This window comes from Molossus molossus, unplaced genomic scaffold, assembly GCF_014108415.1.
Source record: "Molossus molossus isolate mMolMol1 unplaced genomic scaffold, mMolMol1.p scaffold_m16_p_4, whole genome shotgun sequence".
In the NCBI taxonomy this organism is placed as follows: domain Eukaryota; kingdom Metazoa; phylum Chordata; class Mammalia; order Chiroptera; family Molossidae; genus Molossus; species Molossus molossus.
In genome coordinates this window covers 70,871,730-70,893,256 of record NW_023425377.1, presented here as the reverse complement: position 1 = coordinate 70,893,256, position 21,527 = coordinate 70,871,730, and the positions used below count along the sequence as shown (strand labels likewise).

Sequence of the window (21,527 nt, the reverse complement as noted above, 5' to 3'; positions counted from 1 at the left end):
TTTTTTGGTTTATCTTCAGATAGACTGTAGGGGAAGGAAAGAGAGGGAGAGAGAGGGAAACATCAACATCCACCTACCAACTGACTTGCTGCCTCCAGCACCACAACCAGGGCCCCAGGGTGAATGACAACTGAGGTTACATACCCTTGACCGGAATCAAACCCGCAACTCTTTGGTCCTCAGACCAATGCTCCAACTGCTGAGCCATACCGACCAGGGAGACAAAATTTTTTAAATATTTAACTAACTAAGCCGGGCCAGTGTGGCTCAGTGGGACTAAGCATCGTCTGAGAAGTTCCAATTTGATTCCTGGTCAGGGCACATGCCTTGGTTGCTGGCTCCATCCCCAGTAGGGGGCGTGCAGGAGGTAGCCAATCCATGTTTCTCTTTCTCCTTTCCTGTCTTTAAAAAATCAATAAAAATATATTTAATTATTTAAATAATTAAAATTAGCTCATAGAACCATTAGATGTTAACATAAATAACCTATGTTGTGAAAAATATATATTTTAAAAAACAAAGCAGTGAAAAGAATGGCATTGTTTTACATTTTTGTTAAGTTCCTACTAGCTTAATAGAAAACTGCTGGATTCTCACATAGTCTTCTGCAATCAATCTGCTGCAGTATGCCATTTTGGTTGACGTATATGAAGAAAATCCAGCCTCACAGATAATAGTTGTAAAGGGAGGAGTGCTGTAGTCTTTTCAGCTAATTGGGGATATTCTACTCTGTTACTACACCAAAACTCAACAAGGGGTGGTGTATTAAAGTTAGTTACAATGTGGAATATGAAACTGTATCAATGAACTTTTTTACTGTGTTACATTGAAACACATTCGTCTATCTTACAGTTGTTTTTTTATATATCACTTATTTTTAAAATGCCTTTATTGATGTTAGAAAAAGGAAGAGGGAGAGAGAGATAGAAACATTGATGAGAGATAAACATCAGTGGGCTGCCTCCTGCATGCCCCCTGCTGGGGATCAAGCCTGCAATCCGGGCAGGTGCCCTGAGCGGAAACATCCATGGGATGACACTCAACCACTGAGTCACACCAGCCAGGAGTCATACACGCATAAATATATATATATATATATATTTTTTTTACCCTCACCCAAGGACATTTTTTCCATTTTTTGTTCAGATAGAGTGGGAGGGAGAACGAGGAAGAGAGAGAGAGAGAGAGAGAGAGAGAGAGAAAGAGAGAGAGAAACATCGATGCTAAAGGGACACATCAAGTGGTTGTCATCTGCACGACCCAACCAGGGCCAGGGACAAACTGCAGCCGAGGTACGTGCCCTTAGCAGGAACCGAACCCGGGTCTCTCTGGACCATAGGCTGACGCTCTAACCGCTGAGCCAAACCGGCCAGGGCTCACTTACATTTTTAATGTTTTTATTTATTTCCAAGAAAGGAAGGGAAAGAGAGAGATAGAAACATCAGTGATAAAGAAACATCAATGGGCTGCCTCTTGCACCCTCCCTGCTAAGGATCGAGCCTGCAACCAGGGCATGTGCTCTGACCAGGAATCAAACCAGCGACCTCCTGGTGCATAGGATGACACTCAGTGAGCTGAGCCACATGGGCTGGGCTATCTTACAACAGTTTTAATTTATCTTTTTCCTATGCATGCTTTTGGAAAATACTGATCTACTCGGTTATCACATTTCACAATACAGTATTTTTAAAGTCATTATTTGTTAATATCAGCATCTATCTTAAAAAAAAAGCAAACTTTTAAACATTGAAAAATTACCAGATTCATGGTGGTGAATAAAAGTTCCCAAATGCTAAGTTTTGCTTGAAAGCTCATATATTATCATTGGCAACAACCATCAGTTGTCCTAGCAGTGACCAGCTCACTTCATTCGTTTCTGAGAAAATATCTGCAAATATCCTAATCTGAGTAACCATAGTCTGTCATTTTTTCAAGTAAAAATGGTGTTCCATGAAAAAGTCACCAGTTTTATCTCAACTCAAACAACTGTACAAGTATATTACCTAAACGGCCATCATTCTTCTGCATGCAATAGAAGTGCTCTATGCAAACTTCCTGTTTCACCACACAGAATATTAAAAAGACCTGCTGCAGGGCCAAAGCTTTAATACAATTACAACTTTTCACTGCTTCTTCAATGACATTCTTAAGTGAAAATATTTTGTTTAATAGCGAGTGTGTGGGGGTGAGCAATACAATAGCAACTACTGTTACCATTTGGTGCCACTGTATTGATTCCTGCTGAGGTGCCAGCAGTTCTACCCACTACTGCTTTTATACTAATAATGCACATAACAACACAGCACAAATGAGAAACTCAAATAATTCCTTTAAATTATTACAAAAACAGTTTATCTTCTGGAGAGATAGATAGATAGATATAGATATAGATATAGATATAGATATAGATATAGATATAGATATAGATATAGATATAGATATAGATATAGATATAGATATAGATATAGATATAGATATAGATATAGATATAGATATAGATATAGATATATCCCTGATGACATTAAAATAATAACAATAATAATGTTATGAATATCAAAAGTCACCATAAAAATGAAAAAGCAGCCCAGCCAGTGTGGCTCAAAGGACTGAGCATTGTCCTATGGACTGAGAGGTCCCAGTTCAATTCCTGGTCAGGGCACATGCCCAAGTTGTGGGCCCGATCCCTAGTAGGGGGCATGCAGGAGGCAGCCAATCAATGTATTACTCTCATATTGATGTTTCTATCTCTCTCTCCCTCCCTCTCTCTCTCTAAAAAATCAATAAAAACAAATCTCAGATGTGAGAAGAACTCCTGAATTGAGATGAAGACAAGCCAGCAGGAAAATAGGCAAATATATGAATAGGCAATTAACAGAAGGCAAAGAATCAATGAACATATGAAAATAGCTCAATCTCACTAATAATCAGGGTAATGAAAACTGAAACTACTAATTCACAAATCCATCCGAAGAACAAAAATGTAAAAGTCTGACAATACCGAGTGTTGATAAGGACACTAAACAATAGCAACACTGTTAGTCGGAGTGAGAACTGGGATGATCATTTTACAGAGCAAACTGTCAATATTTAGTAAATGTGAATACTCCCATAACCCATAAGCCAGCAATTCAACTCTTAGATATGTATCCCAGAGAAACTCCTGCATGTGTACATAAGGTGATATACACAACAATGAACACTGTAACACTTGTTTGTAATAACAGGAAGCTGAAAACAACCTAAATATCAAGGGATGAATGGGTAAATATATACTGTCCGACAAAACTTTCTATGATCATGGAAGTGTTCTCTATCCATGTGGTCCAATACAGCAGCCTCTACCCACAGGTGCCTATTAAACACATGAAATGTGGCTAATGTCACTGGGGAAATAAAATTTTCAGTTGCATGTGGCTAGTGGCTATACCAGACAGCATAGCTTTCTAGCAGTGAAAATACATGAATTAGAGCTACATACATGTCAACAAAGATAAATCTCAAAAACATTATATTGGACAAAAAAGGCAAATTTCAGCCCTGGCCGGGTTTGCTCAGTGGTTAGAATGTCGGCCTGCAGACCAAAGTGTCTCTGGTTCAATTCCTAAGACTCTCTGGTCAAGGGCATGTACCTCAGTTGCAGGTTCAATCCCTGACCCTGGTCAGGGTAGTGTGGGAGGCAACCAATTGATGTGTCTCTCTCACATCAATGTTTCTCTCTCTCTCTCCCTCCCTTCCTTCCACTCTATCTAAAAATCAGTGAAAAAATATCCTCAGGTGAGGATTACCAAAAGAGAGAGAGAGAGAAAAGCAAGTTTCATAAGGTAGGGTGGGAACTAGAATGAAGCGAGTGACCTATGTAGGGTGAAAATTTTGGGAAGCGCTCACCCTCAAGATCATGCAAATACAAGTTGGACATTTAGGTGACCCTGGGAGTGAGAATGTCAAATTTTGTGCCCTATGTGCCTTGCTTGCCTTACCCTAGATCCATCCCTGTCAGGATATCACCTCCAGGTCCTCTCTAGGAAGACTCAAGGATTTAGCATATGATTGTATTCATGCCTGTGATTTCTTACAATGAAAGAATACAAAGCAAAATTAACCACGGGAAAAGGCGCATGGGGTGAAGTCTGGAGGAAACCATGTGCTAGCCTCCAAGAGTTCTATCCTAGTGGAGTCTCATGGGATGCACTTAGTTCCTGGAGCAGAGATGTGACAACTTGTATGAAATGTTGTCTACCAGGGAAGCTCATTAGAGACTCGGTGCTAAGGAATTTATTGGGAGCTGATCAAGTACCAGAATTTCAGATTCCAGAAAGAAAGCAAGTGTTTAACATAAACCACACTGTACAAATAGTTTAAGCACCACAAGCCACTCTTATCATTTAAAGACTGGTGGAAATGCTCCTAAAATCCAATTTCCTAGACACCAGCCAAAGGCCAGTATTGCCAATAGGTCTTTCTAAGAATAGCAGTCTCAGGCCTATTAGGTTAACTCTTTTTTGCATTGATATCATTTATATAAAATCTTATAACATAACGTGCATTACTATATATTGTTTAAAGACACATGCATATAAAGATATACAACATGTACAGAAAAAGAACCACTAAATCCAGGGTTGTAGTTACACTGGAGGAAAATGGGAAAGTAGTAGGTTTGAGGCAGGGGCCTTTCGATCACATCCCTCATGTTTTACTTCTTAAGCTGGGTAATAAGTAAAAGTGTATTTTGTTTTAGCATTTCTTATAGTTTTTCAAGTGTGTGTACCTGAAATATTACATAAGAATAAAGACTTATCTGCTTATTACTATGTTCTACTAACAGTTCATGTTTATTGTTTTTCACACTCCAGGTACTATGCTTAGCCCTTTACATGGATTTATTCTTTCCTTTTTAATCTACTGAAGACTGTGTGAGGCCCTGTGCTAATCTCCAAAAACACACTGAGAGGTCAATGTGAGGCAGGTGAGATTTCTGTCCACAACCAGCTTTCAATCTACTAAGGGATGATGAGCAGCAATAAGCACAACTCAAAACCAACATAAGTACAGACTCTGAGTGCTACTAAGATAATAAAGCATGGCAATGTGATTAAGGAAGGGCTACTTTAGGGTGATCCAGGAAGGCTTCAGAGGGACATTTGAGTTGAATCATAAATGATGAGATGAGACAACCATACATTATTCTGAAGGAAGCCAATTCCAGGCAGAGGGAGCACCAAGTACAAAGCCCTGCAGCAGGAATAAGCTTGTTGTGTTGAAAGACAGGAAATAAAGCCAACAGGGTTTGAGAGTGGTGACAAGAGGGAGACTGGTAGATGAGGCCTGAGAGGTTAGCTGAGGCCACCATGCAGGGATTCCTAAGCTACAGTAAGGATCTAAGGTTTCGTTCTAAGTGTGATAAGCCTTAGAAGGTTTTAAGCAGAGTAATGACATGATCTGGTTTACAACTGAGGATTATTCAGCCAGCTGTACGGAGACATTTTCTTTATTAGCACCACCAGACTGATGAGCTTTTCAGGGGCTATGAAAAGGTTGGGACTAGCAATAATAAAAAAAAAGTTCCAAAATGCAAAAAGAAAACTATGAAGTTGGAATGCTAGATGTTTAATTAAACATCTAGAAAATGTAATATTATGGCAACTTCATTCATCATTAATTTTAGTATTCATAAACAATCAAATTACATTTGGAAATAATTTGAAAATTAGATTTTTTTGAGTCACAAAAATGTCCAAGTAGGCACAATGATTGCCAAGAAATCACAGCCATCACAAATGTAAAATTTCTTGTAGCCAAGCAATTTCAAAGGCAGAAAAAATGTCTTCTGGTGTTTTTTTTTTTAAGTGGAAAAAAAAATATTTTTAATTAATGTAACATGTAAATACAAAAATATACCTAGCATTATGAGGCCTTAAGACTCTAAGGAGGCCACAGAGATGGCTGGATAAGAAATGCTAGTAGTGCCCTAGCCAGTTTGGCTCAGTAGTTAGAATGTCAGCCCGCAGACCAAAAAGTCTCGAGTTCAATTCCAGTCAAGGGCATATACCTTGGTTGTGGTTTGATCCCCAAACCTGGTTGGGGTCATGTGAGAGGCAATCAATTGATGCGTCTCTCTCATATCAGTTTCTCTCTCTCCCTACCTTCCTCCCACTCTAAATGAAAAAATATCCTCCGGTGAAGATTATTTTTTTAAAAAAAGAGAAAGAGCCCTGGCCGGTTTGGCTCGGCAGTTAGAGCGTCGGCCTGCAGTCCAGTGAGACCCGGGTTCGGTTCCCAATAAGGGCATGTACCTCAGTTGCAGTTTGTCCCTCGCCCTGGTTGGGTCGTGCGGGTGGCAACCACTCGATGTGTCTCTTTCACGTCAATGTTCTTCTCTCTCTCTCCCTCCCACTCTATCTGAACAAAATATGGAAGAATACAAAATAAATAAATAAAATAAAAAAAGAGAAAGAGAGAGATTCCAAAATGGCGTTAGAGTGAATGGAAGCTACACAGATCATCTCCCAGGACCAAACTGAAATTACAATTAAAATAAAGACAAATCATCAGGAAAGGCAACAGAAAAGCAGCTGGAAAGGACCCATATAACCAGGGACAGAAAAAGGACACTAAATTAAGCCTGGCAGGAATTGTGGAGGCACAGAGGGTAGGCTGGGAGCCCATGGACAGCAGCAGTTTTAGCTGTGAGCAGCTCACTCTGGGTTAACATCCCAAGTCAGCTCCACAGGACAGAGCACTAAATTAGCTACAGCCATTCACCTGGGGCTCCAGCAGAGGGAGGGTGGACTGGATGGACTGGAACGATGTGGAGGCTCAGGAGCTGGGAGGGCAATGGGAGTTTTGTGCTGAATAACTCTCTCATAGGTCAGTAGCCATATTACTCAAAGAGCCCCCTCCCTCAGGAATTTAACACCACCCAGCCAGGCCAGAAAAATGTAAATTGAGGCTCATTAACAGCCAGCAAGCATCTGCCTAAGTCAAAAGAAACAAAGGAAAAATTAACACATGGGGCTACATCAAACTAAAAAGCTTCTGCACAGCAAAAGAAACAACCATCAAACTGGAAAGGGGACCCACTATATGGGAGAGCATATCTGACAATGATTCATCAAATAAGGGGTTAATTTATAAAATATAAAGAGTACTCATACAACTCAACAAAAGGAAGACAAAGAACCCAATTTAAAAATCGGCAGAGAACAGTTTGGCTCAGCAGTTGAAGCATCATCAGCCTGCGGACCAGAGTCCCAGGTTAAGTTCCCACTAGGGGCATGTACCAAAAATATAAAAAATAATAAATAAATAAATAAATAAATAAATAAATAAATAAATAAACAAATAAATAAATAAAAATCAGCAAGGACCTAAATAGACACCTCTCTAAAAAAGGACATAGAAATGGCCAAGAGATATATCAAAAATGCTCAACATCACTAATCATTAGAGAGATGCAAATTAAAACAACAATGAGGTATCACCTCACACCTGTCAGAATGGCTGCCATCAACAAATTATCTAACAAGTGATGGTGAGGGTGTGGAGAAAGGGGAACTCTAGTACACTGCTGTTGGGAATGCAGACTGGTGCAGCCCCTATGGAAAACAATATGGTGTTTCTTCAAAAAATTAAAAAATGATCTGCCATTTGACCCAGTGATCCCACTTCTAGGAATATACCCTAAGAAGCCTGAAACACCAATCAGAAAGAATATATGTACCCCTATGTTCATAGCAGCACTATTTACGATCGCTAAGATCTGGAAACAGCCCAAGTGTCCATCAATAGATGAGTGGTTAAAAATCTGTGGTACATATACACAATGGCACACTATGCAGCTATAAGAAAGAGAGATCTCTTATCCTTTGAGACAACATGGAAGGTCCTGGAGAGCATTATGCTAAGCAAAATAAGGCAATCAGAGAAAGACAAATACATGATCTCACTTATTTGTGAAATATAATGAACAAAATTGACCCAGAGACATAGAAAGGGGTACGGTTCAGACGGACAAACCTCAAAGGAAGGGGTTGGGGGAGAAGGATGAGATAAACCAAAGAATTTATATGCACGTGTGTGTAACCAGTGGACATAAACAACAATGCTGTGGGGGGAGGGATTAGGAGGAGGGTGTCGGGGGGGGGGGGGCAGGAGAAGTATCTGTAACAAAAATAAATTAATAAAAATTGAAAAGAAATGCTAGTAGCTTGGATCAGTGCTATTTAGACTTGCACTGAGTATGAACACTGTCCAGGGGACCCTTGGAAAGGTTTCTCTTGAGGAGAGGACATTTAAACAGAGAAACATAAATGACAAGAAGGCATCAGCTATCCCAAAAACTGAGAGAAGATAATCTACCAAGAACTGGGACAAGAGCCCTAGCCAGTTAGGCTCAGCGGTTAGAGCGTTGGTCCACAGACTTCAGCGTCCCAGGTTCGGTTCCCGCTAAAGACACATACCTCGGTTGCAGTTTTTCCCCAGCCCGGGTTGGGGTCGTGTGGGTGGCAACAGTTCCATGTGTCTCTCTCATGTGGATGTTTCTCTCTCTCTCTACCTCCCTCTCCCCCTCCTGCTCTATCTGAAGATAAATGCAAAAAAAAAAAAAAAAATGTCTTTGGGTGTGGATTTAAAAAAAAAAAGAACTGTGACAAGATAATCTAGTTAGAGGCTCTGTGCTGGGAGTGCCTTTTCAGATTTTTAAGGGACAAAGAGAGGGTCAATTTGGCTGGACTGAAGTTGGGGTTTGTGGGTTGTAGTTAACAAAGCATGTAGAGTCTTAAAGACAATACAGGAGGAGAATAGTTCCAAGATCCCAGTGGATGCCTAAAACTGTGAATAGTATCAAACTTTATACACACTGTTATTTCCTATACATGCATGCCAGTGATAAGGTTTAATTTCTAAATTAGGTACAGTCAGAAATTAATAATAACTTATAATAAAATAGAACAATTATAGCAATTACTGTAATAAAAGTTTATGTGGACATGGGGGTCTCTCTCTGATATGCTGCATCAGTGATTTTCAACATTTTCATCTCATGGCACACAAACTAATTACTAAAATACTTCGGCACACCAAAAAATATATTTTTTGTCAATCTGATAAAAAAGATATACAGGTGTAATTTCGATTCATTCACACCAGACAGCTATTTTATTGGCTGTTACCATATTTTTATTTTACAAGGGAAAAGAGGTCAGTGCTCCTGACTAAATAGATATTACATGTTTTTCTTTCTTTGTTTTTTATGTTTGTATTGATTTGAGAGAGAAAGAGACAGAAACATGAATGTGAGAATGAAACATCCATCTGTTGCCTCGCACACACACCCTGACTGGGATTGAATCGGCAACCCTTCGGTGCATGGGGCAATGCTCAGTTGAGCCACACTGGCCAGGACACCTATTGCATGTTTTAAAAATCCTTGCAGCACATTGGTTGAAAATCACTGTGCTAGACAAAGGGATGATTCACCTCCCAGACAGCACTAGCTAGTGCAAGATTTCATTTTTCATCATGATACTCAGAACAGTGCACAATTTCACAGTTTAAAACATATGAATTATTTTTGGAATTTTCCATTTAGTATTTTTGGACCAAGGATGAGGCAGGTAACTGAAACTATGAAAATTGAAGCAGTAGATGGAGGCGTGTGTGTGTGTGGGGGGGGGGGAGGCTATTGTGTTATCATCCTGAGAAAAAATACATCACTCACATCATAAGCAGGAGAGTGACTAATCTGATATTTGACCTGCACTGTCCAATAATACAGTAGCCACTTGCCATAGGGGCTCATGACCACCTGAATATAGCTACTGCCACTGTGAAACACAACTTTCCATGTCACTTAATTTTAATCAAATAACATTTCAATTTAAAAACCAATATGCAGCCTAGCCGGTGTTGCTCAGTGGTTGAGCATCAACCCACACACCAAGAGGTCGCCAGTTCGATTCTGGGTCGGGGCACATGCCCAGGTTGTGGGCCTGATCCCCAGTGGGGGTGTGCAGGAGGCAGCCAGTCGATGTTCTCTCTCATCAATGTTTCTATCTCTCTCTCTCTCTTTCCCTTCCTCTCTCTCTAAAAATCAATAAAGAAAAAAAATTATTTTTAAACCTTTTGTTTTTACTTTTTAAAACGTAGTTAATAGACAAATTTAAAATTAAGTATGTGGCTTGAGTTATTTTTCCACTGGTCAAACGGGGGAGCAGAGAGAGTGGGTGCGGAGGTGCCTGGGGTCTTCCTGGCTGGAGGCAACTTTGGAGAGAAGTTCCTAGTTGTATTATGCAGTCACGAATTACGTCAGTGTGTTTTCACGGCCCCGTTAACTGAGCGGGGAAACGTAGCCTTGGGAGTTGAGTAGCAGAGGCCGGCCTCGAACTCCTACATAGAGCGTTGTCCACCTGACACACCTCCCAGCGGCCCTCGAGGAGGAGAGGGCGGGATTCGAACCAGGCCCGACAGCCAGAGCCCGGGCCCCGGCGCCGCGTTACCGCCGCTCCGTCTCCCCTCAGAGGTGAGTCAAATGGTCACATCGTTCACAACAGACTCCGTGGCCGCTGGGCCTGAAGGGCCAGAGAAACTCCGGGTAACGCTCACCTTCTGCAAATGCCGAAGCTGCAAACACTCCTCCTTCCCCTTCACACCCAATTCAATCGCGCCGGCGGCCGATTTCCGCTTCTTTCCCACGAATCCCCAGCCAAGCCTCCTTCTCCTCCCGCCCCCTGGGACTAATCCAACCAATAAGCTCTCAGAGAATCTGCTTTAGCACCGCCCTATTATCACCTGCCAATCACCGCAGATTCGAGCACCGCCCTCCCCGCCCTCTTAAGCGAGCGCCGCGCGCCACCGCTCGGCCGTTGGCGGTCCTGCTCCCCTTGGATTGAGTCTCCCGGAAGGGCTAGGCCGAAGGGCGGGCCGCGCCGGTGCGGGAACCCTCAGGATTGGTCGACAGGAGCCCCGCGCTCTGACTCAGCCTACCCCCGCCTGCGATATCTGAGTCTGAGACGCTGGAAATTGGTTCCCCGCGGATACCCAAAGAAGCCAAGGCGTGGTCCCGCCTCCCCTGCACAGCCGGAGAGGGAGCTCTGCTGATTGGTCCGGGAACTCTCGGCGCGCGCAGCCCGGCTCTCCAGGATTGGCTAACGGAGTGCTTACGCAGCCGGGGAGCGTTTACGGTGATTGGTCGGGGGGTGCGGCCTGCTATTTGAAGGAGGCGCGCGGACCGTATGCGCACTTCAGTCCGCGGACAGAGGAGGTGGGAGGTTCCGTGGGCAACGCAGTCCCGCTGACCCTACAGGACCCAGACGTGGGCTCGGCCCCAACTCAACCGCGCCCGGCGAGGCGATGGCCAAGGTGTCGGTGCTGAACGTGGCGGTGCTGGAGAATCCGAGCCCTTTCCACAGCCCCTTCCGGTTCGAGATCAGCTTCGAGTGCAATGAAGCTCTGGCGGACGGTGAGGCTAGGCCTGCGGGGACACTGCCCCCTCCCCGCGTTCCCTTGCCAACCCGACTTTCCTGTAAAGACCCTCGCGGCCAACTTCCTACCCGGTGAAATAACCCCCAGATCATGATCTAACCCCCCTCCCTCCTTGCCAGCCCAACCTCCGCGTAGAGGCTACCTCCCACTCTACCCCACTGCCAACCCGACCCTTTCCGCACGGGTTCTCTCATTTCCCACGGTGGAGACCTCATCATCCCCGCCCAAACACACTTTCCTATGGAGCTCCTGGGCTCCCGTTTCTATGTGGAGACCTTCTCAGCCGCCATTCTTTAACCTGCGGAGACCCTCAGCCACCCCATCTTCTATTTCTGTATAGCAGTTTTTATTTTAACGTTACGGCCATTCAGTCTTCTTCACTCATCATCCCCTCTCTGGCGAGCCACTCCCATCTCACTTTTTTCCTAGGGAGACTCCAGTCCTCAGCCCCCTCCCATTTTGCCAGTTCCCCTGTGGAGGCCTCTCTCCCAGTTCTCCCAGTGAAACCGTCCTGTTACCCTTTTTCCCTGTGAAGAAGGTCCCTGGCCCCATGGCAAGACCTCACTCATCCCCATCTCCCCACTTTTCACACAATAATCTCCTCCCCAACTTGCTATTTAAACAATACCACCCACTTGTTTTCTACCCCAAAGCATATACCATAGAACCTGGCTTCCCTCCTCCTTATCCTGGCCCCAACCTTATACTCTTGAGCTCCACCTGGGGAGGTATGGCCTGGCTTCCAGCTCCAGTCTTTGAGGAACTTACTTTCCCCAGCTTCCATTCTTCTCTCTTCCCTGACTATCGGCTTTGACGAATACACTCAAATTTGAAGAGTGGGCTAGTTAGGCAAGCATTAGCCATTTCCCACTGTTTGCCCACCAGGTTCCAGCTGACCTACTGCAAAAATTCTTTTAGCACTTTTTTTTTTGTCTGTATTTATTTGAGAGAGAGAGAGGAAGGGAGAGGGAGAGAGAAACGTCGATGAGCAAGAACATCAGTTGGTCACCTCCTGCATGCCCCACACTGGGGATTTGGCCCACAACCTGGGCATATGCCCTGACCGGGAATCGAACCAGTGACCTCTTGGTGTATGGATCATTGCTCAGCCACTAAGCCACACCAACTGGGCTCTTTTAGCACTTCTGATGGTCTGACCTAGTCTGGTTAGGTGGGCTGGGCTAGGCTAAATCATGTTGGTTTTCAGCTTCAAACAATCAGCTGGGAGGTCACAACCTTTTGGGCATCTTTTCCAAGGTGCTTTCACAGATGTGCTTATTCATCTGTGTGACATAAAGGTAGACATGGCTCTCATCTCACAGATGAGAAGGAGGAAGCCACAAAGAATGAAAGACCTTTCAAGGAAAGGTCTATAAAAAAAAAAAAAAAAAAAATCTGAAGTCATCCAGGGAGTCTTGGCACCACTTTCAGGAGTAAATGCTTTCATTTTATTGCACTTCACAGATGTTGAGTTTTTTACAAATTTAAGGTAAGATTCTTACCAGCAAAAGGATCACTACTTACTTTATTGTTGTGGGTTGGAACTAAACCCACAGTACCTCTGAAGTGTGACTGTACTCCATCAGACCACTTCTCTGGCAGTTGAAAAGAAAAGAGACAGAAGCTGAGGAGGTAAAGATCTATGAGGTCCGGGCATACCAAACAAGCACCTCTAGGTGGTAGTTGGGTAGTTTGCTTGCAAAGCCAGCCACTGGATTAGTTTAGGGTTGATACAATCGGAGATGTTTGTGTGCTTGGGCTGGACCAATGGATCAGTTTCTCTCTGGTTTCTCTTTTTAAATTATGTGGTCTACTGTGGCTAACTATAGAGTGAATCCAGTTAAATCCTTTCTCTAACAAAGCAGGTTATAAGTAAATTAAGTGTAGAATGTCACTGTAGAATAAGATTTAATTTTGAAGCCAGGAGGAGATGTAAAGGGCTAATAGATTAAAGAATTCACAGTTCCCAGATGGCAAGAGATCAGGTTTCAATCACCCTGTTTATACTCCTTGCATGTAAAAGTGGGTGTGTGGTCATTATCTAGTACTTTTATCCTAGGAAACCCCTGCCCTGTTAATTTACTAATCTATTTATAACATCATAGTTGAGGTACAGAGTCAATCTGCTGGTCATTATATTTTAATAGAAACAATGACTTCTCCAAGGTCACACAGCTGATTGGTATAATTATTGACATTAGGGCTCGTTCTGAGTTCAATGTTGTTTATCTTTGCTGAAACCTGGGAAGGAAAGAAAGAATGCATCTTCTGTTTTAGAAGTAGGACATAAATAGAACTGATCATATAATTTATTTCCACATTAGGACTCTCAAAAGAGAGTGAAGGGAGTACTATTATTAATTTTGGACAATAAAGCTTTTGCTCAGAGAAACTCAAATTGAAAAGCAAACTCTAACCTGGAAATCCAGACTCTGGTTCTTCCCCTTAAGGCACTCCATAGCTCTAACCTGTCAGCTTGCTTTCTGTCTCTTCCCACAGAACAGAGAATTTGATTCCTCCCTGTCTCCCAAAAGATGGAATGGGCCTGGCTTTAGAAGTCTCAGATCCTGGAGTAATCTCAGTCTTGTTACCTCGACACTAGCAACTGCAGATCTGACAAGACACCTAAACCACAGCCAGTCAGCTGACCTCATTTCCCAAGGGCTCCAAGCCCCTTTTGCTTTATTTTCTTCTAAGCATCAGGAAATAGATGCTTCCAAAATGTGGGTCCACATTTAGCATATTAGGTTTGACATCTCCCCACCCCCACCCCCACCCCCTTTAGTTGAGAAATTCAACAGGCACTGCTTGAATAAGTCATGGGACCAGATGTTTAGACCCACTGCTGTGGTCAGGCCAAGGTTCATCTGTATGATTATGAACAAAAATAAAATGATAAACTGAAAAAAGCCTACTAGATAAGTTTTTTAAATGGCAGGAAACAGGTCCCTCAGCTATTTCAACTACAATAATATTTTACGTCTTTTTCTTTTTCTTTTTTAATCCTCACCCAAGGAAATTTTTTTCCATTTTATCTACAGATAGAGTGGGAGGGAGGGAGAGAGAGAAACATCAATGTGAGAAAGACACTTTGACCGGTTGCCTCCTGCACAGCCCCGACCAGGGCCAGGATGAACTGCAACTGATGTATATGCCCTTGACTAGAATTGAACCCACGACTCATTGGTCCGCAGGCCGACGCTCTAACCACTGAGAAAACCAGCCAGGACTTTATGTGTTTTATTATGCTGTTGGTTTTGGTTTTGTTTTCATAAATAGTGGAGGAGTCTGGCCAGTGTGGTTCAGTGGTTGAACGTCAACCCATGCACCAAGAGGTCACCGGTTTGATTACTAGTCGGGACACATGCCCAGGTTGTGGGCCCAATCCCCAGTGGGCAGCATGCAGGAGGCAGCCAGTTGATGTTCTCTCACATTGATGTTTCTATCTCTCTTTCACTTCCTCTCTCTCTCTAAAATCAATAAAGGGAAAAAAGAAATTAAAAATAAAATAGCTGCCCTGGCCGGTTTGGCTCAGCTGTTAGAGCATCAGCCTGCGGTCCAGAGAGACCCAGGTTCGGTTCCCGCTAAGGGCATGTACCTTGGTTGCAGTTTGTCCCTGGCCCTGGTTGGTCGTGTGGGTGGCAGCCACTTGATGTGTCCCTTTCACATCGATGTTTCTCTCTCTCCCTCTCCCACTCTATCTAAGCAAAGAATGGAGAACTGTCCTTGGGTGAGGATTAAAAAAAAAAATAGTGGAGGAGCATCTTGTGTAGTGGTTAGATCATAAAGTTAGGTTATAAAGACAAAATGTAATGCAGTTGTCTTTGAAATTGCCCCAAAGATTAAATACACATGTGATGTATAAAATCGTGTCCTGTATCCCTGGTGGTTTGGCTCAGCAGTTGGAGCGTTGGCCTGTGGACCAGAGAGTCCTGGGTTCGGTTCCTGCTAGGGGCACATACCAAGAAAAAAAAAGAAGAAAAATTGTGTCCTGTATTCGATAGGAGTGAGTTTGTGCTGTATTGGTGACTGATATCCCATATCTAATTCTAAAGAGGGTTATGTTAAAAAATGAAGCCACTTAAGTATACTTCAGCTTAAAACACTTCAACTTTAAGACGATTCCAATAGTAGGTCCTTATCTTTTGTCTTCTGTAGATGTTTTTGTTAGCTCCAACTCCTGAGTCGTCATTTCTCTGACCCCCTGTTAATTCTCTGGTTAATTTCTCCAGCATTTTTTTGTTTTTTGTTTTTATCCTCACCCGAGGACATTTTTCCTTTTTTGTTCTGGTAGAGTGGGAGGGAGAGACAGAAACAGAGAGAGAGAGAGAGAGAAACATTGATGTGAAAGGGACACATCGAGTGGCTGCCACCCGTACGACCAACCAGGGCCGGGGACAAACTGCAACCGAGGTATGTGCCCTTAGCGGGAACCGAACCTGGGCCTCTCGGGATGCAGGTCGACGCTCTAACCACTGAGCCAAACTAGCCAGGGCAATTTCTCCAGTATTGAGGGATCCACTCTGACCCACTTGCCTGGCCACCCATGTAGTGTGTTTTCCTGTCAGCACCCACACAGTCTTTGTTTAGGTTTTGCTAACAGTATTAAACATAATGTGCCCGTGGTGTGCCCTGAATCTGCTTTCAGTCTCCTTTTTATCTTCTCCATCCCCAGCACATTAGTTAAATGCACACATGTGTTATTCCAACTGGTGATGGGGGAGAGGCCAGGAGAAAAGATAACCAAAATCTAGACCTGTGTGAGAAAGGTGAGAACAGCTAGCTGGTTTTCTGTTTGTTCCAAACATGTTATGTCTAGTCATGTAACTACTTGTAGCAAAAATAAATCAATAAACTTAATCCTCCCTGCAAATAATAAAGATACTAGAGTATGAACCCCAGTGACCCCTTCGAAGTGGGGGTGTCACACTGTATCTCAAACCTGCTTGGTCCCTGAGTAGACTTGGGTGGAACTGCAAAGGGACAGGAAGCCAGTGTATCGAAGAGGAACTTGGGGCTTAGGTGACCAACCTTCATAGCTATGGCCCAGCATCAGTGTGCTTCTGAAGTTGGATGCACTTGCAGGACACTGGACCAAGGAATAGGGCAGCTTCCAAGAGCGTTTGCTTCCTGTGAAAATCACAGCTTGTGAAACTTCCCCAGTTGCTGGAGTGGTAGGTTGTGTAATTTCAGAGAACCTAAAATAAGTTTCAGGTCTCCTGCCAAGCTTCCCTGTACTAATGTGACCTTGCCCCTGATACACTTGGACCTCTTGCAAGAGGTAGTGGTCACTGGGAATTTCCTGTGATTGATGAGCACGATCTCCTTAAGCACTTTTTCTTTCATCTTGCCAGAACATCCTCAGGGATGAGGTCCCCTCTACTGGATCAAGTGCAAGAGAGTTGGGGTTAGAGGATCACCTATGATGCCACATTTTTTGATTGAGCCATCAACAGTGGCCATAAACAGGCATGACTTGGTACTGGATCTGGAAGACCTGGGGACTGGCTGACTCCTCCAGCAGCCTCATCTTCCCTCTCATGCCGGCTGGCTGTCCTGCTGTATTGGAATCTGCCACCCTGCCCCAGTTGTCGAGGGATCTACTCAGTTTGGTGGCACCAGTCCCTGTGTGTGAAAGAGGATGCTGCTTCCTATCCCAGTACCCAGTGGGCAGGGCCCTGAAATGGCCCAACTCCCTGCTGTTCCCTCCTCAGCACGCCTCCATCACGTGGCTCTTAATTCAGCCTCTGCCATACGGTTTGCCCTGTGGCTTTGAGAGGTCCGAGTTTCCCTGAGATGCGTAGTCAAGGTCGCCTGGCAAAGCTAGGCCCACCGGAGAAATTTCCCACTCCCATTGGAAGAGCTTCCTGCCCACCCCAGTATTTAGGACTACAGTGCCTGGTACTTAGTACCCAGAGTGAGTGTCAAGTGTTATTGAGCATAAGAGTTTTACCATATTAAGGATCTGTCCAAAACTAACATGTGAAGACCCTTTTCCTGCCTTCTTGATGTCAATTTATTTCAATTCTTTAACACCCTATGTCCTTGCAGACTTGGAATGGAAGATCATTTATGTCGGCTCAGCTGAGAGTGAGGAGTTTGATCAAATCCTAGACTCGGTGCTGGTCGGCCCTGTCCCAGCAGGGAGACACATGTTCATCTTTCAGGTAAGAAAGGAGGCTTTAGGCCTTCATACATAGAAACATCCTCTTCTACCCAAAAGCGCACAGCATAGTTTAGTGGTCAAAAGTTCAGGTTCAAATCCTCATTCTGCTTAAGAACTGTCTGATCTCTCAAAGGTACTTGAAATACCTCCCTTTCCTCCACCTCTGTGTGGTGACTGTTACCATAAACCATTGATTCACAGTTGATCTTCATTAGTCACAGGAGTTACATTCTGTAAAGCTGCTGTGAACAGTGAGATAGTGAATACTGAACCATGGCCCCACAGGAAATACAGGGTTAGGTTCCAGCGTGTCACATTTAAGTCATCTAGTCAATACATAACCTTGTTTTGGTGTGTTTAAATACCTGTTAGTATTATTGTTGATTCATTAACACTGAACTCAGAGCAGTTGGTGCTAAGGCCCAGGATGTGTTTTCCCTAGGCCGATGCCCCCAACCCATCCCTCATCCCTGAGAGTGATGCCATTGGTGTGACTGTGGTCCTCATCACCTGCACCTACCATGGACAGGAGTTCATCCGTGTGGGCTACTATGTCAACAATGAGTACCCTGACCCAGAGTTGCGGGAGAACCCACCCCCAAAGCCAGACTTCTCTCAGGTGGGGTCTTTCTACACTTCCAGTTCTAGATCAGCTAGCTCCTTTGCATTTTGGGGGAGTTGAGTTATTGGATTTGGGAGCTAAGGTCACTTAAAGTTTTCAAGTAATACTCAGTGAGAGAGGTCTTTTTTCTCAGAAGCATGCCTCACAGAATTAAGATTAGATAGGTCCTGGCCCTAAATCATGGTGCACAGGCATTCCCTGGAGTCTCACACATATTGTTGGTGATGGAATAAGCAAGGTCGGCTCTTCATGGGCCTTGGGGGGTGAACTGGGGGTGCCCTAGCTTTGTGGGAATAATGAGAGGGCATGCTGAAAGTTGACGTTTTTCTTCCTGCCCCAGCTCCAACGGAACATCTTGGCCTCGAATCCCCGGGTGACCCGTTTCCACATCAACTGGGACAACAACACGGATAGGCTGGAGGCCATAGAGAACCAGGATCCTGCCCTAAGCTGCAGCCTCCCCATCAACTGTACCCCTGTCAAGGGTTTGGGGCTCCCTGGTTGCATCCCTGGCCTCCTCCCCGAGAACTCCATGGACTGCATCTAGCTGGGGGACTCTAGGCCCTACCTGGGCCCAGCTAAGACTACAGCCAGTCTCCTGACACATCTGGGGGTGGGGCATTCGGGCCTCCTGGAGAGTCCTGTGGGGGCCATCTGGAAGACTTTGGGGCCATCAACTACATTCAGGCCTGTCAAACTTGTCCCTAAGGGAGGAACAGGCCTCAGGTCTCTCCCAGCCTCAGCCCAGAAGGATTATCTCACCTTTACTGCCCAGGCCTTTAAAAAGCAGGTACTTCAGTTCTTAATTCTAACTTACGTCCTTTCTCTCTTCCACACATAGGTCATTGTGTCACCATGCTCCCATATAAGTACCATTGACCCACAGCTCTTCCCACAGACCTCCTTGGCCTACCTTGAGGCTTTCTTGGTCAATGGTTCAGGCCCTCTTGGGCCAAAGGCTCTGTCATTCCTTTCCCTTCCCAAACATCTGAATAGATCAACCCAGTTTTCTGGAGTCACAAGGAATTTGGGTTAGAAGGTAGACTTGGACAAAATTTCTGTCCTTTTCTCAGAACAATTTTTAGGTCTTTTCAATCTAGCAGCCCCTGGAAAACTCTGTTCCCAAAAGTGTGATAAGCAGGATGCTGAGGAATGATGGTTGACTCTCCTCTCAATCACAACCACCTTCTTATTACCTCCTAACTGGACCTGGATTTCCCTGGAGGCTGCCACTGTGGGGAGATGGCATGTTGGAGCGGCCTGCTGGGCTCTTGTCTGTTGGTATCAGGGCCCCTCTGCCTCTGGCTGATCTGCCCTCTGCTAAGACCTCATGCTCTCACAGGCTACAGAGTGATTGTAGGCATGAACAGTAGGGGCCCTGAAAACCTCCCTCCCCCACCATACTCTGCCACATTCCCCATCCCTTTGCTGCTATGTGGATGCTGTTGGTGATTAGTTTGTATATTAAAGGGTTTTTATATTAAATATGTTTGGTTGGTCTAAAAATGCATTTCATTTATACTGATTGTTTCTGCTTTTGTCTTGGGTGTCCATCTTTCCTTGGAACATAGGGTGGAGGTCCTCTTGTGCTGACCATTGGGTTGACTGCCCCTTAGCTCCTTGTTCAGCTTTTTGTTCTAGTTCTAATTGGTTGTATAGTTGTAATCCAGACTGAGATTCAGGAAGGGATTTTATTTGTTGAAACTTAAGCAATGCAGCTGTTGTAGAGCATAACCAGTGATTTTTTCCCCCCAGACGTTGACCTTGACCCACAGGAAGAAATTAACATTGTATTCCAAGGACACAGCAACACTTTCATTAAATTTTATTTAACCTTTCTTTGTAACTTCACAGCCAGAGCTAGAGTAGTTTGGCTGGAGAGCCATTTCCCCATAATTCACATACGAGCCCCAACTCTTCCTTCCCTGAGACTATGGTCGACCTAGGAGCATGGGTGCAGACAGCAGCTGGGTAGGGTGCAGGGTGTACAAATCTATAGGAAGAGCAGTGAGTCAGCTGGCTTGTAGACCTAAGACCCCCTAAACCCCTCCAAGGCAAGGAGAGCTGGCTCATCCAGTCCCCTGCCCCTCTGACCACCTCTTGTTTGGGTTTTCTTCTGCCTAAGTGGCTCTAAACGGGGTGGGGGGGGGTGTTTGCTCCCCAGGGCACATTCAGCAATCAATGTCCAGGTGGTTTTAGTTGTCATTTCCGGTGGAGGAGGAGGTCCTACTGGCGTCCAGTGGGTAGAGAAACGGGATGTACTATAGTGCACAAGACAGTCCTCCCAGTAAAGTGATCAGGCCCTAAGTGTCAGTAGTGTGGCAGTGGGAAACCCTGATCACCCTCAGTCTCTGTGTGTATAAAAGGGCACCCTGAAGACAGATTCCCTCTGCATTCCCCAAAGGTAATCTTAAGCCTGACTCTGCCCCAGATCTTTCATCTGTATAATGGGAGTAATGATAGTACCTGCGTGACAAGGCTGTGGTGAGAAATAATGAGTCGCAGGAACCCAGTGTGGATACCAGGAACAGGACTGACACTGAGGGCCCCCTCCCAACCGCTCCTTGCTCCGGAGGACCTGCCTCCTCCAGGAGCCCAGCCCAACTGGCCTGCTGGGTTATCCTGCGCCAGGCCTTATGAATGACGACGGCCGGCGACCTCTGACCCGCGGCATCGCCGCGCCCCTCCCCCGCTGGCAGGTGGACAGCGACTGCGCCGGGGTAAGGGGACCGCGGAGCCAACCTCGGCTGGCCCGCGGCCGCTGCCGCACTGAGCGGGGGCGGGGGACTGCGGCGTGCACCGGGCCGGGCGTGCGCCCGCCTGGACCGCCTCCTGATCCTCCGAGCGCGGCGCGGCCTCCCGCCAGCTCCGGCCGCCTAGCCGGGCCAGCTCCGGCAGCAAGCTGCGCCTCCGCCCCGCCCTCTCACCCCGGGATTGACACTGATCGTTCTGCCGGGGACTGGCCGGACCTCGCGCCTCGGCCAATTGGCGGCCTCTCTGGGCAAGCCCGGGCCCCTGTCGCGAACCTCAGCCAATCAGGCGCCTCGCGAGCTCGCGAGTGGCCGGGCATCCACGGAGCGCGTCACGGGGCTGGAACCAATAGAGGCGCTGGAGGGTCGCAGAGGACCAATAGGTGGCAGCGTGGTGCCGTCAGTCAGGGCGTCCTGGACCAATGAGCGTGGGCTGCGGGAGCGTCACAGACAGACAGCAGCAGCGGACTTGGGCTGAGGTTCCCGGGCGGGCGGGCGCGCAGAGACG

General features: G+C 45.3%; 1 protein-coding gene across 1 annotated transcript; it reads left to right on the top strand.

Moving 5' to 3' along the window:
• The first annotated feature begins 11,213 nt into the window (after window positions 1-11,213).
• ASF1B (anti-silencing function 1B histone chaperone) lies at window positions 11,214-19,733 on the top strand. The gene is made up of 4 exons (XM_036240585.1): window positions 11,214-11,458; window positions 17,533-17,648; window positions 18,090-18,266; window positions 18,610-19,733. Exons 1-4 carry the CDS (start codon window positions 11,350-11,352, stop codon window positions 18,814-18,816), a joined length of 609 nt encoding a protein of 202 aa, XP_036096478.1. The 5' UTR covers window positions 11,214-11,349; the 3' UTR covers window positions 18,817-19,733.
• Window positions 19,734-21,527: the final 1,794 nt, after the last annotated feature.

Excerpts from the sequence above, each read along its gene's own strand:
- ASF1B (XM_036240585.1), top strand. The coding sequence starts at position 11,350 with ATGGCCAAGGTGTCGGTGCTGAACGTGGCGGTGCTGGAGAATCCGAGC. Across the intron at positions 17,649-18,089 it reads GACACATGTTCATCTTTCAG|GCCGATGCCCCCAACCCATC; the intron begins GTAAGAAAGGAG and ends TGTTTTCCCTAG. Across the intron at positions 18,267-18,609 it reads CAAAGCCAGACTTCTCTCAG|CTCCAACGGAACATCTTGGC; the intron begins GTGGGGTCTTTC and ends TTCCTGCCCCAG.